Here is a 15966-nt window from a genome sequence, read left to right on the forward strand (position 1 = left end):
TGCTGCACTCCCCGTGCTGTAGGTGCTACGCCGGCCGATCTTCCTCGGGGGCGTAGTTTGTGGTGGCTGCGGGGCTCCGAACGTGGAGCGGGGCACGCTGGTGGCCGCTTGCGGTAGGGAACCCGCGGTCATGGAGCACCTTATGCTGGAAGTGGCTGCCACGCCGCTGCGTTTAATCGCTGCCAAGAACGAGAAGAGCCGCAGCGAGCTGGGCAGGTTCTTGGCCAAACAGGTAAGAAGCGGAGCAAGAGGGAAAACGCCCGGCGGACCCCGGCCACTATCTTCGTGCGTGCCCCGCGGCCCTGAGCGGTGACAGGGTGCTTTGTCGGGAGAGAGAAGCCGAGTTTGTCACCCTGGCCCCCTCCTGAGGGCTGGCCAGTGGCGGAGGTGTCCGCGCGGGTTTGAGGAGGTTGGAAAGCACCTTTTAAGTAATTAGGGGGAGCCTTCCCGTTCTCTCTCCGCTGACCCCATGCAGCGCTCGTCTCCGTGTGGCAGACATGGCCTTCAGAAAGAAATTTTGTTTGTTTTTCTGTAATTGAGGTGGCAAGTCTGCCCTTTTGCCAGGTGTTTTACCTAAGTGTCCCGTTGCAGCCACCTCTGTTCGTTTGGGTGAATATTTTTCTTTTTTTGCTCTTTCTTTTCCGCCCATTGACAAGTATTGATTGTGTTCCTGCTATGCCTAAGGCACAGTGTGGTTTTGTGTGAAGACTGATAAGTAAATCTGCGTCTCTGCCCCCAGGGAATTTAACAGTTATTTTTGGAGACTGTTCAGAAGCAGAACAACTAAAGGAAAAAGCCAGACAGTCAGTGCTGGCTGCATGATACTAATCATAGTAACAATGAGGTAGATTAGATTTTTCCGGGGGCGGGGGGGGGGGGGATGTGGGTCTTTGGCCTCTTGAGAGGCTTTTCTCCTTGACCCTCACTCGCCCCAGTCTGAGTTTTGGACCCTTATAACATATTTCTTTTCACTTTGCATTTTAATTTGAATTTTATTCTTCCCCACGCCCAGTATCTGTGAGCTTCATCAGAGTAGAATTTTTTTATGATTCCAGTATCTAGAACTTAGTCACAAATGCACTGCCTACACATATCCCATTGCTATGAAGCTATGGCAGCATTTTGGGTCTGGAGCATCAAGGAAGTAACATGCGAGGCATTTCTGTTTGGAGAACAGCAAATTAAACGTTGAAGCAAAGAGGAGAATGGAGTGAAAAGTACAGCCCTAGGGTTTCTGGCCTGTGAGCCCCAGTGAAGGGAATCACACAAATGGGGAGTTCCAGAAAGAAAACTGGTTTTTGGTGGGCTGGAGTAAGGAAAGACAATCAATTTAAATGAGTTGAGTTTGTGACACGCTCCTGAATTATGTATTGTTGTTGCTAGAGGTGTTTTTCTACAATAGAAATGGGCTTTAGAATTTAGAGTAGTGGTTCTGAATCTAGGGATCACGGACCAGCAACAGGGAATTTATGATTCTGTACCACTGTGTGGATGCAAAATTGGTGTTCATGTATTGGGAGTAGGGTGGGGAAATGGTTTGTAGCCTTTCCTAGATGAGGTGTTAGAGAATCTGACACTGGTGTGAGAACCACTGGTGTAGAGTCTGAGACTGTATAGTAATGCTACTGGACTCAAGGTACTAGGAAGTTCCGTTGAATTAAGGAGATTTGGACCCATTTGCCTTATTTTTCTTTGCAAATTCTGACCTCCTCAGACGTGTTTTCAGATTCGTTTCTTTCCATTTCAGGGAAGAGTTGATTATATTGCCATTCCATTTTTCTCCAGTTTTTGGAAACAGTGATTTTATTGGCAAGTAAAGATTTTTGAAATACTGGTTCTCATTTGAGTTTGGGACATGGGTTAAGAATTTTTTAGGATTGTGCCTCCTCTGTGTTCTTCATGTAGGTTGTTGGCAGCACCCTGTCTATCCAGTAATATCAATATATTATAGAGAATTTAGGGTCTTCAACACTTCATTCTTTTCCTTCACATGTAGCCAAGTTCTGATTGTACTTTCTCAGTATTGAATCTATTTCCTCATTTCTACTACCAATTCTGACTCTTAATTCCAGTGTGTGGGTTTTCTAAGCATCACCAAGCAGGTCTCAGGCACCAGCTGCTACAATTTAAATCAAGTGTAACACTTTCTACCTGTACATGCATCAGATTCCACAGGTTAAGGGCTCAGTCCTACAAGACTGCTTTTTAAAAAAATAATTTTTAAAGTTCTTTCTCCCCCCACCCCCATTTATTTATCTTTAGATGGGAAGGGAAGAAGAGAGGGAGAAAAATATCAATGTATGCTTGCCTCACCTGTGTCCCCCGCTAGGACCTGGCCTGCAACCCAGGCATGTGCCCTGACTGGGAATTGAACCACAGTCCTTTTGTTTGAAGGCCCGCGCTCAATCTACTGAGCTACACCAGCCAGGGCCCTATAAGACTGCTTTTCTATTCCTGCTTTAGTTGCTAATTGCAAGACCAAGTTGTCCTGTGCTTCTGACCACCTGTATGTTGGAAATTTTGACTAGCCCCTTCTTCGGCTGTCACTCAAGTAGATCATTGGTTCATTATAAAAGGATATAATTCAGAAACTGCCAGATAGAAGAGATGCATAGGGCAAAATATGGGGGGGTGTCTCCAAATAGTATCCTTTTATATTTTTATTTTTTAAATATATTTTATTGATTATACCATTACAGTTGTTCTGTTCCCCCCCTTCATTCCCCTCCACCCTGCACACCCCCTCCCTCACCCTTCCCCCACTTTAGTTTATGTCCACGTGTCTCGAGTTCTTTAGATTCTATATTTCCCCTACTATTCTTGCCCTCCCCCTATTTTCTACCTACCGTCTGTGCTACTTATTTTCTGTATCTTCTCCCCCCTTCTCCTCCTCTCATTCCCCTGTTGCTAACCCTCCATGTGTTCTTCATTTCTATGGTTCCGCTCCTGAATTAGCTGTCCTCTTAGTTTGCTTTTGTTTTAGGTGTGGTTGTTAATAACTGTGAGTTTGCTGTCCTTTCACTGTTCATAGTTTTTATCTTCTTTTTCTTAGCTAAGTCCCTTTAACATTTCATATAATAAGGGCTTGGTGATGATGAACTCCTTGAATTTGACCTTATCTGAGAAGCACTTTATCTGTCCTTCCATTCTAAATGAAAGTTTTGCTGGATAAAGCAATCTTGGCTGTAGGTCTTTGGATTTCATGACTTGGAATACTTCTTTCCAGCCCCTTCTTGCCTGTAAGGTCTCTTTTGAGAAATCCGCTGACAGTCTGATGGGTACTCCTTTGTAGGTGACTGTCCCCTTATCTCTTGCTGCTTCTAGGATTCTCTCCTTCATTTTAGATTTTTATAGAGGTTTCATTACACAAGCACGATTGATTAAATATTTGGCCATTGGTGATTGAACTCAGTCTCTAGCCCATTTGCTCCTGTGGTTGAACTGTTTCTAGTCTCTTGCCCTTCCTAGAGGTCAGGGGGGTAGGACTGAAAGTTTCAACCCTTTAATCGAATGTTTGGTTCAGCCAGCCCCATCCTTGGAAACTTTCCAAAATTCATTTCATTAACATAATGGATAACACCTTTGTTGATGCCATCACAGGGAATTCTGAGGTTTTAAGAACTCTGGGCCAGGGATGGGGTCAAAGGCCAAATATATATTTCTTTTTTTGTTTAGGATATTTTTATTCATTTTTAGAGAGATGGGAAGGGAGGGAGAAAGAGGGGGAGAAACATCAGTGTGTGGTTGCCTCTTGAGCGCCCCTTACTGGGGACCTGGCCTGCAACCCAGGCATGTGCCCTGACTAGGAATTGAACTGGCGAACATTTGGTTCACAGGCCAGCACTCAATCCACTGAGCCACACCAGCCAGGACTATATATTTCTTACTATAAATCTCAATATCACGCATCCTTACCTCCTTGATCATTTGTCTATGTTCAGGAAGAGCAGAAAGTTTAGGATGCATGAGTACTAGAACAGAAGATTGGCTGAAATCAGGTTCATTCTCTTTAATTGCTTTTGGGGACTTTTGGGGAAAGTTTACTTAATACCCCTAAGTCTCAATTTCTTGATATACTCCACATGGCAGCTGCTGAACAGTTACATGGAGTAGTTAAAAGCAGGGACTCTGGAGCCAGTCTCTGTGACATGGATTCCTAATTCTGCTGCTAGCCTTGTGATGTTAGCCCCTTTTTTATATTTCAGTTTTCTTATCTGTCAGATGGGGATAATACCTACTGTATGGGTTGCTTTGAGGATTAGAAGCCTAGACTTTAGTAAGTACTGTTAGTAAAAGTGGTTATTATTATTGTAAATAGATTGTTGTGAGATCTAGATGTAACCCATGTGAAGAGCTTACAGTGTGCCTGGCACATAGTAACTAATTAGTGCATGTGAACTATAATAGTAATTTTTAAAAACAGCTTTATCGAGATATAATTCACATACCATATAATTCATCCACTTACGTGTATAGTTCATTGGTTTTTGCTTTGTTCACAAATATTGCAGTTGTGACCACAGTGCATTTTTGGAACATTTTTCTTCAAAAATAAGCCCCTATGCTTTTTTAAAAATCCTCATCCAGGACATGTTTTTTATTGAGTTTAGAGCTAGGGAAAGAGGAAAGGAGAGAGAGAGAGAAACATTGATGTGAGACAGACGACATTGATCAGTTGCCTCAAATGGGCCCTGACCTAGTTTGAACCTGAAACTTAACTATGTGCCCTGATCAGGAGTCGAACCCACAGCCTTTTGGCATACAACTACGTGGATGATTGTCAAAAGCATTATACTGAGCAAAGGAAGCTAGACAGAAAAGAGTATACACTGTATGAACCAATTTATATGAAGTTCCAGAATAGGTATTGTATTTTGCGGATCGTAAGACACACCTAGGTTTTATGAGGAAGAAAATAGGAAAAAATTTTTGAAGCAAAAAATGTAAAATACTTAATAATATAAATAACATAATATTTTACCAATGTAAATGTAAACAGTTCAACAGCAGCATTAACCACCATTATTCCTTCCAAATTTGGTGGCGTGGGGTGAGTCTTATAGTTTGAAAAGTATGGTAAATATAATCTCATGAAATCAAATCGTTACTTGTCTAGGGTGAGAGGGTTGACTGCAAAGGAACATGAGGGAACTTTGGGTTCGATGCTTTAATTGTGGTGATTAAATGGTGTGTGCGTATTCAAAAACTCCTGATAAATGGGTGCATTTTATTGTATGTAAATTATAAAAGTCAAAGTTGACTTTTAAAAAGTTAAATATCTATTTCCTCTATCACAGTTTTCTAGATATCCTTTTGAAGAAAAAGATTATTAAATAATTTCCTCTCACCTTGGCCAGGTGGCTTAGTTGGTTAGAGCACTGTCCTGGATACCGAAAGGTTGTGGGTTTGAATCCTGTCAGAGCACATCCTAGGTTGTGGGTTCAATCCCTGGTGGGAGCATATATGGGAGGCGACTGGTTGATGTTTCTGTCTCACATAGATGTATCTCCCTCCTTTCCTCTCTCTCCCTCCCTCTCTTTCCACCTCTCTCCTTTTCCCTCCTCTTCCCCTCCCTCTCTCCCCCTCTTTCTCCCCCTCTCCCCCTCTCTCCCCCTCTCTCCCCCCTTCTCCCTCCCTCCCTTCCTTTCTTCTCTGTATAAAATCAGTAAACATACCCTTGGGTGAGGATTTAATAATAGTATTGATAACAATAGTAGTAGTCTTCTCTGGAGGTTTTTTCCTAGCTCACAAATGTCCATTTGAATAACATGTCTAGGACAATATATTTGTTTTTGTTTTGTACATGATGTGTATTTTTCTTCACACTGTAACCACTTACTATATTACTTTTATTTTTATATTTTAAAGATATTTTTAGGCCCTGGCTGGTGTAGCTCAGTGGATTGAGCTGCGGGCCTGCGAACCAGAGGATCGCACTTCGATTCCCAGTCAGGGCACATGCCTGGGTTACAGGCCAGTTCCCGGGAGGGGACTCACAAGAGGCAACCTTACATTGATATTTCTGTCCTTCTCTCCTTCCATTCCCCTCTAAAGATAAATAAATAAAAATCTTTAAAAAAGATATTTTTAGAGGACTTATTTATAGGGACACTTAAGCAGTTGAAAATGTGAGGTCATGCCTCTGTATATCATGACCAAGTCTGTTAAATTCCCTTGCCTCTAATTTTATGAAATTGTTTATGCGGCCCCCTGTAAACAACAAAACTGATACTGATAGAAATTGTTTCATGATAACAGCCTTTCTCCATCAGTGCTTTGTTCAAAATTAGGTGTTTTTTATGAAAGAATGCCCAATAATTTGGGAGACTTTGTAAGACTTAGGTGTAAGGTGACCTCCTATTTTCAGATTGATAACTTTTGAAAAAATTATTATGTTTTTACATATAGTATTTAATTTGTGATCAAGCTGTACTCTTATAGATACATGTTTGGTATGAAACTCCTTAGGAGACATTTATCACGTTGGACTTGCTGGGTTAGAGGGTATGTCGCTTTGGGCAGCAGCAAGGGTTGTACATACATACGTACTAGCACCATGAACCCCGTACGCACTTGACAGTTTTCCCTGTCACGCTTATGGACATTTTGAGCCCAGGCACTAGAGTTTTGTGGTCTGTTCCATCTAGCATGTCAAAGTGTGCTTGTACACTTTGGATCTGTTTTGTGTATTTATTAGAGGCCAGGGCCTTTGTGGGGATAGCCTTATTTATTTCCAGGAATTTGTTTCTTTATGCTTTCCTCAAGAGAGTTGTCAGTTTTGCATACTAACTGCAGTCTTTCTGTTTTCCTTTAATTCCTGTATTTTCCTTCAAGAGCAGAGGAGCTGGGGGAAACACTGGATTCCTCAGCAGAGTGTTGAGATCCTGAAACTTAGATTATTTTTCAGAGAAGCTGTGTAGCTTTTTATTGGGTTGGCCAAAAGGTTTTTTTTCCCCCTGTAAGATGGCTCCAGTAGTGCTTAGTTGTCTTGAACTTCATTTGAAATAATTTTGTTAGATTGTATTGTGACAGCTGTCATACCAACGTGCATTTAAAAAATACTTATCGAAATTGGTGGTTTTGTGTAGTCATTTTAATATTGAACATGGAAGAAAATATGCAGCATTTTTGGCATATTATGCCTTATTATTTCAAGAAAGTTAAAAATGCAACTGAAACACAGAAAAAAGATTTATTTGTGCAATGTATGGAGAAGGTGCTGTGACAGATCAAATCTATCAAAAGTAGTTTGCAAAGTTTCATGCTGGAGATTTCTTACTGGTTGACGCTCCTCGGTAGGGTAGACCAGTTGAAGGTGATAGTGATCAAATTGATACATTAATTCAAAACAATCAGTATTATACCAAATGGAAAACAGCCAACATACTAAAAATATTTCATATCAATAGTTACTGGTGAAAATGAAAAATGTGTATTTTATTTTTTGGAGAAAACTAAACACACTTTTTGGCCAACCCAATACATAGAATTGATGTCAGTTCTTTTACCTTAAACCCCAGTAGTCTGATACTTGTTTGTAACAGCCTTTACATGAAAGTAACTGTAATTCTCTATCGTGGACCCCCCCCCCACACACACACACTGTGTTTTATAAGATAAAGTCACTTATAAAGTCTGGAAATCGGTTGTTTTGATTCCACGCTGGAGCTCTTTGCTTTTCTGCAGCAGTGCAGATATTGTTTACAGTGTCACAGGGGTCTTCTGTTCGGCTTTTCTTGCAGGTGTGGACGCCTCAAGATCGCCAGTGTATCCTGAATACTTTAGCACAGTTACTTCTGGATAAGGACTGTACTGTGCTGATTGGTCGCCATCTGCGCCCTATCCTTTTGGATTTGCTGGAAAGGAATGCCGAAGCCATTAAAACTGGAGGCCAAGTCAACCATGATCTTCATGAACGACTCTGCGTCTCAATGAGCAAACTCGTTGGTAGCCATCCTGATGTCCTTCCGTGAGTAACAGTTTTATTCTTCATGTTTCTCCTTGAGGTGGTAGAATCTGTTCTCTCCTGGGAAGTTAGGAGGAGTCTGAGCTAAGAATGGAAGAGGAAAAATACAGAAAGGAAAGAGATAAGTGGTACTGCTTATAAAAATAATCACAGAGAATCTGTTTATCCAATTCAGTTCAGTGACCATTTTCTAGGTTTCTTTTATGTCTTGGCCATCAAGACAGGAAAAGATGTGGCCAAGATATGTTCCCTGCCCTGAAGGATTATATCATCTGGCAAGACATACATGTAAGTCATATTTAAATATGTTTTAGCCGAGGCTTTTACAGCGTCCACTTCACATGGATGTGATTTGTTGCTAAAGGAGGTGGGTTAGAAGATCTCCAGCTTTCTTAGCTTTCTATAAGTCCCTCCAAATCGCTATGGTAAAAAGTTGTGTTAGAACTAGATTGTAATGTATTTCTTTTTTAACCTGCTTCATTTCCAGGCTGGGCTGCTTCACCACTCCTTAGACAACATGGTGATTCCCCCATTCTCAAGCGGTTAGCATATTGATGCTGAACTTAGTGCATAACACGTTACAGCCCAGAACTTCTGGGCTCAGACAATCTGCCTGCCTCAGCTTCTGAAGTGTCTGGGACTACAGGCATGTGCCACCACACTTGACTTTCTCTTTTAAATTGATAGTAAAATATGGTTTGTGTAGAATAGCCAGAAAAAGGCAGGAAAATGAGTGTCAAGGGTTTTTTAATTGGGAAGATAAAGAACATTTACTCCAAACATGAAAAATACTGTGCTTTGTACTGATAGGAGCATCTCTTGTATCCATCTCTTATTTTTTAGTCTTCATCAACACAATAAGTAAGTACACTTGGGTTTCTTGGAACTACAACCTCTAGACTGGTCCTTGAATGAGTGAATAAGAAATGAAGCCTTTGGGGAAAAGCATAATTTTTATGAGCTTTTCTAACATGGAAGGGAAAAATAGGCCCAGTTTAACGAAAGTAGAAAATACATAGCAAAGTAAAGATCACCATCATACATGGTAATCAGGAATATGTGGTGTGGGTTGATTGTTGGCATAATGGTCTCTCTTGGTAGTCATTTAGGTATACTTGACCGTGGTACTGTATCACAAAATATGCTAGTTAGTCTTGTAGGATTGACATGTGGGTAACTTGAACTCCAACTTCTCTTAAGGCTTTATGGTGCATGCTGTGGAATCATTAAAATGATGGATTAGCTACATCTGGTCTCTCATCAGCTTCAAATTTTATGGTCTTATTAATGAATGTGAGGCACATACCTACTACTTTTTATTAACATTTTTCCAAGGCAGTATATTTTATTTTATCTCTTATTTATGCACCTGCTTTGTTCCAAAAATAATATAATGCAGCTTACAAAGGTGCCTGTGATAGAGTAACTTAAAAACAAGAATAGAGTAACTTAAAAACAAGAAAAAAGAAAGTTGCGTGTAAATGTGGAGTCAGTGCAAGATGTGAAATGAACTATAGGTATTGGTGTGGAATGGGATTTTGATTTTTGTTTTAAGAACTGTAGCTGGTTAATTTAACATATGCCTCAAATTTCTGTAGAGGAAATATACCTAATGTCTTAGGAATATAACTAACATATTTTTAATATATATTTTTATCTTCACCCAAGCACATGCTTATTATTGATTTTAGAGAGAAGAAAAGTGAGTGAGGGAGAGAGATAGAGAAACATCAGTATGAGAGAGGAACATCAGTCGGTGCTTCCAGCATGTTCCCCAACTGGGGACTGAACCTGCAACCTAGACATGTGCCCTGACTTGGACTCAAATCCACGATGACCTTTCAGTTCACAGAATGATGCTCCAAACAGCTGAGCCACACCAGCTAGGGCCATACCTAATATAATATATTTATATAAAATGCAACTACTTATTTAATACATAAATATAGAAGTTCTTTCTTTTAAGCTCTAGGTGACATCACAGGGGTTAATAAAGTCGAATATAATGGGTTCCTATATTTGCAAACAAATTGCCCTCCATATTGAATACAATATGTTAATAGAGGCCTTTTGAGCCAAATAGTTAAAGGAAGCTTGTAAATCATTAAAATAAGAAAAATGAGAGTGTTATCCTCTTGGAAATGAAGATTTTGTATTGTGATAAATGGTGGAGGAAGAATGAAGAGAAGAGAATGGGATGGGGATGAAAATCTAGAGATTGAACAGGAGGAATCCATTGAAGCTCTCTGGGATCCTGATGTCCTAATACCACTTATTTCTGGGTTCACACTTCTTTCTGAGGCCTTGCTGTAACCTGTTTGGGATTTTTTATGAGATACCTTGGTAGCCTTAACCAGATATTTATTTATTTTTTCTTATTTAAGCCAAGTGTTCGTTACTGCCTGCCCCCACTTACTGAGATATGATTGACATATAACGTTGTGTAAGTTTAAGTTAGTGTGGTGATTTAATACTCATATGTGAGATGTTTACCACATTAAGGTTATTTAACACATCCTTCACCTCTAATAATTACCATTTCAATACTGTTTGTTCATTACTGTTTTGCACATAGCGTTCTTGAACACATTTTTTTTTTTTACCTTTTGCAAGCTCTTTGTCAAGGATGTGAGAATACTTCTAGACTGTTGATGCTTTCTTTATTTGGATATATTACTTATATTTCAAGGTTCTATTTTAAAAAGTCATCTAGTTTTGTTTTTAATGTTCCATTCTTAACCTTGACTGAACTTGTGTTACCAGATTTCTTCCACTGAATAGATGGCTTCGGATGGTTAATATGAGGGGAACCAAAAAAACCAGAATTATCTTGTGGAGGGCAGGCCCCTTGTATGTATAGTACAGGCTCCCCCGGCCACCCTGCCACCACCCGTGAGGGTTTCAGGAACCCCTCTGTATCAGTGTACCAGCTGGTGGTAGTGTGAGAGGCTGTGTTCAACTTCTTTTTTTAAAAAATATATTTTATTGATTATACCATTACAGTTGTCCCATTCCCTCCTTCACTCCCCTCCACCCTGCATACCCCTCCCCCACCATTCCCCCCCTTTTGTTCATGTCCATGTGTCACAAGTTCTTTAGATTCTGTATTTCCCATAGTATTCTTGCCCTCCCCCCTGTCTATTTTCTACCTACCATCTATGCTACTTACTCTCTGTATCGTCTCCCCACCTCTCCTCCTCCCACTCCCCTGTTGCTAACCCTCCACATGATCTCCATTTCTATGGTTCTGCTCCTGATCTAGCTGTCCTCTTAGTTTGCTTTTGTTTTAGGTGTGGTTGTTAATAACTGAGTTTGCTGTCCTTTCACTGTTCATATTCTTTTAAGTATATTTTATTGATTATACCATTACAGTTCTATTCCCTCCTTCACTCCCCTCCACCCTGCATACCCCTCCCCCACTCTTCCCCCCCTTTAGTTTATGACCACGTGTCTCAGGTTCTTTAGATTCTATATTTGCCCTACTATTCTTGCCCTCCCCCTATCTATTTCCTACCTACCGTCTATGCTATTTTCTGTACCTTCTTCCCCCTTCTCCTCCTCTCACTCCCCTGTTGCTAACCCTCCATGTGTTCTTCATTTCTATGGTTCTGCTCCTGATCTAGTTGTCCTTTTGGTTTGCTTTTGTTTTAGGTGTGGTTGTTGATAACTGTGAGTTTGCTGTCCTTTCACTGTTCATAGTTTTTATCTTCTTTTTCTTAGCTAAGTCCCTTTAATATTTCATATAATAAGGGCTTGGTGATGATGAACTCCTTGAATTTGACCTTATCTGAGAAGCACTTTACCTGCCCTTCCATTCTAAATGAAAGTTTTGCTGGATAGAGCAGTCTTGGGTGTAGGTCTTTGGATTTCATGACTTGGAATACTTCCTTCCTACCCCTTATCTCTTGCTGCTTCTAGGATTCTGTCCTTCATTTTAATCTTGCCTAAGGTAATTATGATGTGCCTTGGTGTGTTCCTCCTTGGGTCCAACTTCTTTGGGACTCTCTGAGCTTCCTGGATTTCCTGGAAGTCTATTTCCTTTGCCAGACGGGGGAAGTTCTCCTTTATTATTTGTTCAAATACGTTTTCCACTCGTGGCTGTTTCTTTCCCCCTTCTGGTACCCCTATAATTCGGATGTTGGAATGTTTAAAGATGTTCTGGAGGTTTCTAAGCCTCTCCTCATTTTTTTGAATTCTTGTTTCTTCCTTCTTTTCTATTTGGTTGTTTCTTTCTTCCTTCTGGTCCACTCCATTGATTTGAATCCCAGTTTCCTTCCCATCAATGTTGGTTTCCTGTGCATTTCCCTTCATTTCAATTAGTTTAGCCTTCATATGTTCCTCTAATTTGTGGCTAAAATCAACCAGTTCTGTGAGCATCTTTATCACCAGTGTCTTGAATTGTGCATCTGAGAGCTTCACTATTTCCTGGTCGGTTAGAGTTATCGGCTCTGGAGCTTTGAGTTCTTGAGCCATGTTTTGGACTGTTCGTGCCTGTTATGTATGAGGAGTGGAGCCCTAGGTGTTCACCAAGGCCGGGTGACCTAGTCGCTGGGTTGTGACACAGTCTGGTTGAGTGGTTTGTTGTTGTTGGACTTCTGTACAGTTCAATTTTCACTGTTTTGGCTGCATTTTTATTTCTAAAATTTTGCTGTCTTTAAATTTAGTTGTGGGAGGGGGCACAGTGTTTCCACCTACGCCTCCATCTTGGCTGGAAGTCCTCATTCATCTCCTTTTGAAGACTTTCAGTGCCTTTGCCCGTTTCATGATGGGTGATTTATGAGTGTATCTGCTCATACTGCTCTGAGTATTCAGCAGTTTCTGACCGAAACACCATCACCCTTATGCCTTACCCTTCCTATTCCCCTGAGGGAAATATTTTCCTGATGTGGCAGAGGTGAAACAAAAAATGGCAGAACCACTTAAAAGGCATGAAAACTGACAAGTTCAAAAACTGTTTCGAGCCCTGGCTGGTGTAGCTAAGTGGATTGAATGCTGGCCTGTGAACCAAAGGGTCACTGGTTCGATTCCCAGTCAGGGCGCATACCTGGATTGTGGTCCGGTCCCCAGTGTGTGAGAGGCAACCACACGTTGATGTTTCTCTCTCTTTTTCTCCTTTCCTTCTCCTCTCTCTAATTAAATAAAATCTTCAAAAAAAACTTTTGAGCAGTGGGAAAAAGTCTGAATAGATGAATTGCATCAAATGGAGAGTGCTTTGATGGTGACTGAAGTTTAAAGATGTAAGAATAAATAAGTTTTTATAAATTTTTAGTTTGTTCCCCCTTCATATATTATATGTTGAATTTTTCCCCTTAGTGTTCTCTCAAGAGTGTAACCTTATTTTTAAGTTCTGATTGTACTTCAATTTACATTTTGCATGTTTTAGTTCTTTGCTTTTTTTAATTTGTTTCTCTTTTCTATCTTCTCCCCTCCCTGTAGTTTTTCTTTTTAAGATGTTATTTATTTTTAGAGAGAGGGGAAGGAAGAGAGAAAGAGAGGGAGAGAAACATTGATGTGAGAGAGAAACATCCATCAGTTGACTTTCGTGTGCCCCCAACAAGGAACCTGGTGTACAATCCAGGCACACACCATGTCCAGAACCGAACAAGTGGCCTGAACAGAACTGGTGACCAGTCTGGTAACAGTGCTTAATCCACTGAGCCACACCACCCCCTTTCTCCTTGTTCTTTCAGGTCCCTTTGATGTACATTCCTCTCAATCACCGCATGCAAATCTTGTGAAAGATCCCTTTCACTAGTGATGAGGACTACCACCACAACTGCTCTTGCATTTAGTAGACACTGTCTCCAACCCTCTGGTTAGGTGCTAATCCCATTTTGCAAATGAGAAGACTGAAGCTCAGAGCTGTTAAATAACTTGCTAGAAAGTGGCAGAACAGAAATTCATTCATAGATTGGCTGCTCCCAAAGCCCAGGTTATCTTTTTCTGCATTGTCCTTGGCCTGCCTATCCTGTTTGGAGCCATTCAAGTATTTGTTGACTGACTTATGCAGAACTTGATCTGAACAGTATATTATGTAACTAATGATTCTAAAAAAGAATCACCCAAGTTCATTTGGATTGTATTGGGTAAATTTCTTGGCTTCAGGTCTGCATTTGCTGCCAGTTTGTTTTGGGCATGTAGATCAACGTCTGTGCGCAGTTGTGGTCCTTTGTGAATAACAGCAGATAGAATTCTGTGGTAGAGTGTGCTCCTTGTGTGGGGCAGTATATGCCTGTGAATAGTCAGTCATGTTGAAATCATGCTGGCATAGAGCAGGATGAGGGACCAAAAGTAATTATACCTTTATATGTCTGTGTTTCAAAATTGTATTCAGAAATGCTGTAAAGGTAATACATTGTATTTAATTGTAGACTTTTCGCCCTCTCCGAGAATTATTTTACTTATTCTGACAGAATTTTTTAAAACTTTTTTTTATACTCACCAGAGGATATTTTCATTCTCTTTCTCTCTCTTTCTTTTTTTTTTTTTTTTGGTAAAGATTTTATTTATTCATTTATTTCTAGAGAGAGGGGAAGAGAGTGAGAAAAAGACGAAGAGAAACATCAATGTGTGGTTGCCTCTTGCATGCCCGCAACTGGGCATCTGGCCTGCAACCCACTGGGAGTCAAACCACCAACTGTTTGGTTCTCAGGCTGGCGCTCAATCACTGAGCTGCAGCAGCCAGGGCTTTTGTAGTGTCTTTTATCTGGCTTTCCTATCAGGGCAGTGCTGGCCTCATGGAATGAACTTGGAAGTGTTCTCTCCTCTTCAACTTTCTGGAAGACTTTGAAGAGGATAGGTGTTAACTTTAAATGCTTGGTACAGTTCTCTAGTGAATATCTTGGGTTTTTCCCTGTTGGGAAGATTTTGATTATTGATTCAGTCTCCTGACTTGTTTATTGGTCAGTTCAGATTTTCTATTTCTGTATGATTCACTATTAGAAAGTTGTGTGTTTTTAAGAATTTATCCATTTATCTGAGGTTATTCATTTTATTGACCTAGTTATTCACAATATTCACTTACAGTCTGTTTAATTTTTGTGGCATGCATAATAGTGTAACCTTTTTTATTTCCGTTTTTAGTTATTTGTCTTCTTTTTCTCCTAGTAATCTAAGAGTTTATCACTTTTCTTGATGTTTTCAAAAACCAACTCTTAACTTTGTTCATTTTTTTTAAGATTTTACTTATTTATCTTTAGAGGGGCAGGGAAGGAGAGAAGAAGAGAAACATCAATGTATGATTGCCCCTCGTGAGTCCCCCGCTGGGAACCGGCCCACAACCCAGGCATGTGCCCTGACTGGGAATCGAACCGCGACCGTGTGGCTCACAGGCCCGCGCTGAGTCCACTGAGCTACACCAGCCAGGGCAACTTTGTTCATTTTTTAAAACTATTTTTCTATTTTCTTTCTCTGCTGTAGTCTTTATTTCCTTTTTTTCTATTAGCTTTGGGTTTAATTTGTTCTTTTTTCTAGTTACTTGAGATGTAAAGTTAGGTTGTTGATGAGATTTTTTAAATGTACACATTTATAACTATAAAATACCCTTTTAGCACTACTTCTGCTGTGTTACATAGGTTTTTGTATGTTGTGGTTTTCTTTTAATTTGTCTCAAGGTATTTCCTAGTTTCTCTTTGTGACTTATTTGACCCATTGGTTTTTCAAGAGTGTGTTGTTTAATTTCCACATATTTAAAGATGTTCCCATTTTCCTTCTGTCATGGATTTCTTTTTTTATTATTATTTTTTATTTTGAGAGTACGTTTATTAAAGCCGAGGAGAGTGAAACAAGGAAGAGTTCAGGACAAGAAGTAACAGGAGAGAGGTGGGGCTGCGCTGGCTCTCTGAGAATTCAGGGAAAGGGGGTCTTGGAGACAGGTTCCAGGGATTAGTGCGGGATGAGCTGCCACTGCCCGGTGCTCCACGGGTTTGCAAGGCAGACGGGCTCCCGTAGAGTTTAGGAGATGCACGCCTGTGGGGGAAGAAGTGGAGGGCGGGAAAGGT

At 40.4% G+C, this 15966-nt stretch overlaps 1 protein-coding gene across 3 annotated transcripts in view; it reads left to right on the forward strand.

Annotated features, from left to right (window-relative positions):
- MDN1 (midasin AAA ATPase 1) overlaps positions 1–15966 on the forward strand; it is a 146071-nt gene continuing 130105 nt past the window's right edge. For all 3 annotated transcript variants that reach the window (XM_037039452.1, XM_037039453.1, XM_037039455.1), the window contains exons 1-2: positions 1–232; positions 7743–7969. In XM_037039452.1, coding sequence (XP_036895347.1) covers positions 131–232; positions 7743–7969 — 329 coding nt within the window. In that variant the 5' untranslated portion in view covers positions 1–130. The remainder of the gene's footprint in view (positions 233–7742; positions 7970–15966) is intronic.

This window comes from Sturnira hondurensis, unplaced genomic scaffold, assembly GCF_014824575.4.
Source record: "Sturnira hondurensis isolate 20B ecotype Veracruz unplaced genomic scaffold, ASM1482457v3 Scaffold0025370, whole genome shotgun sequence".
NCBI classification, from domain to species: Eukaryota; Metazoa; Chordata; class Mammalia; order Chiroptera; family Phyllostomidae; genus Sturnira; species Sturnira hondurensis.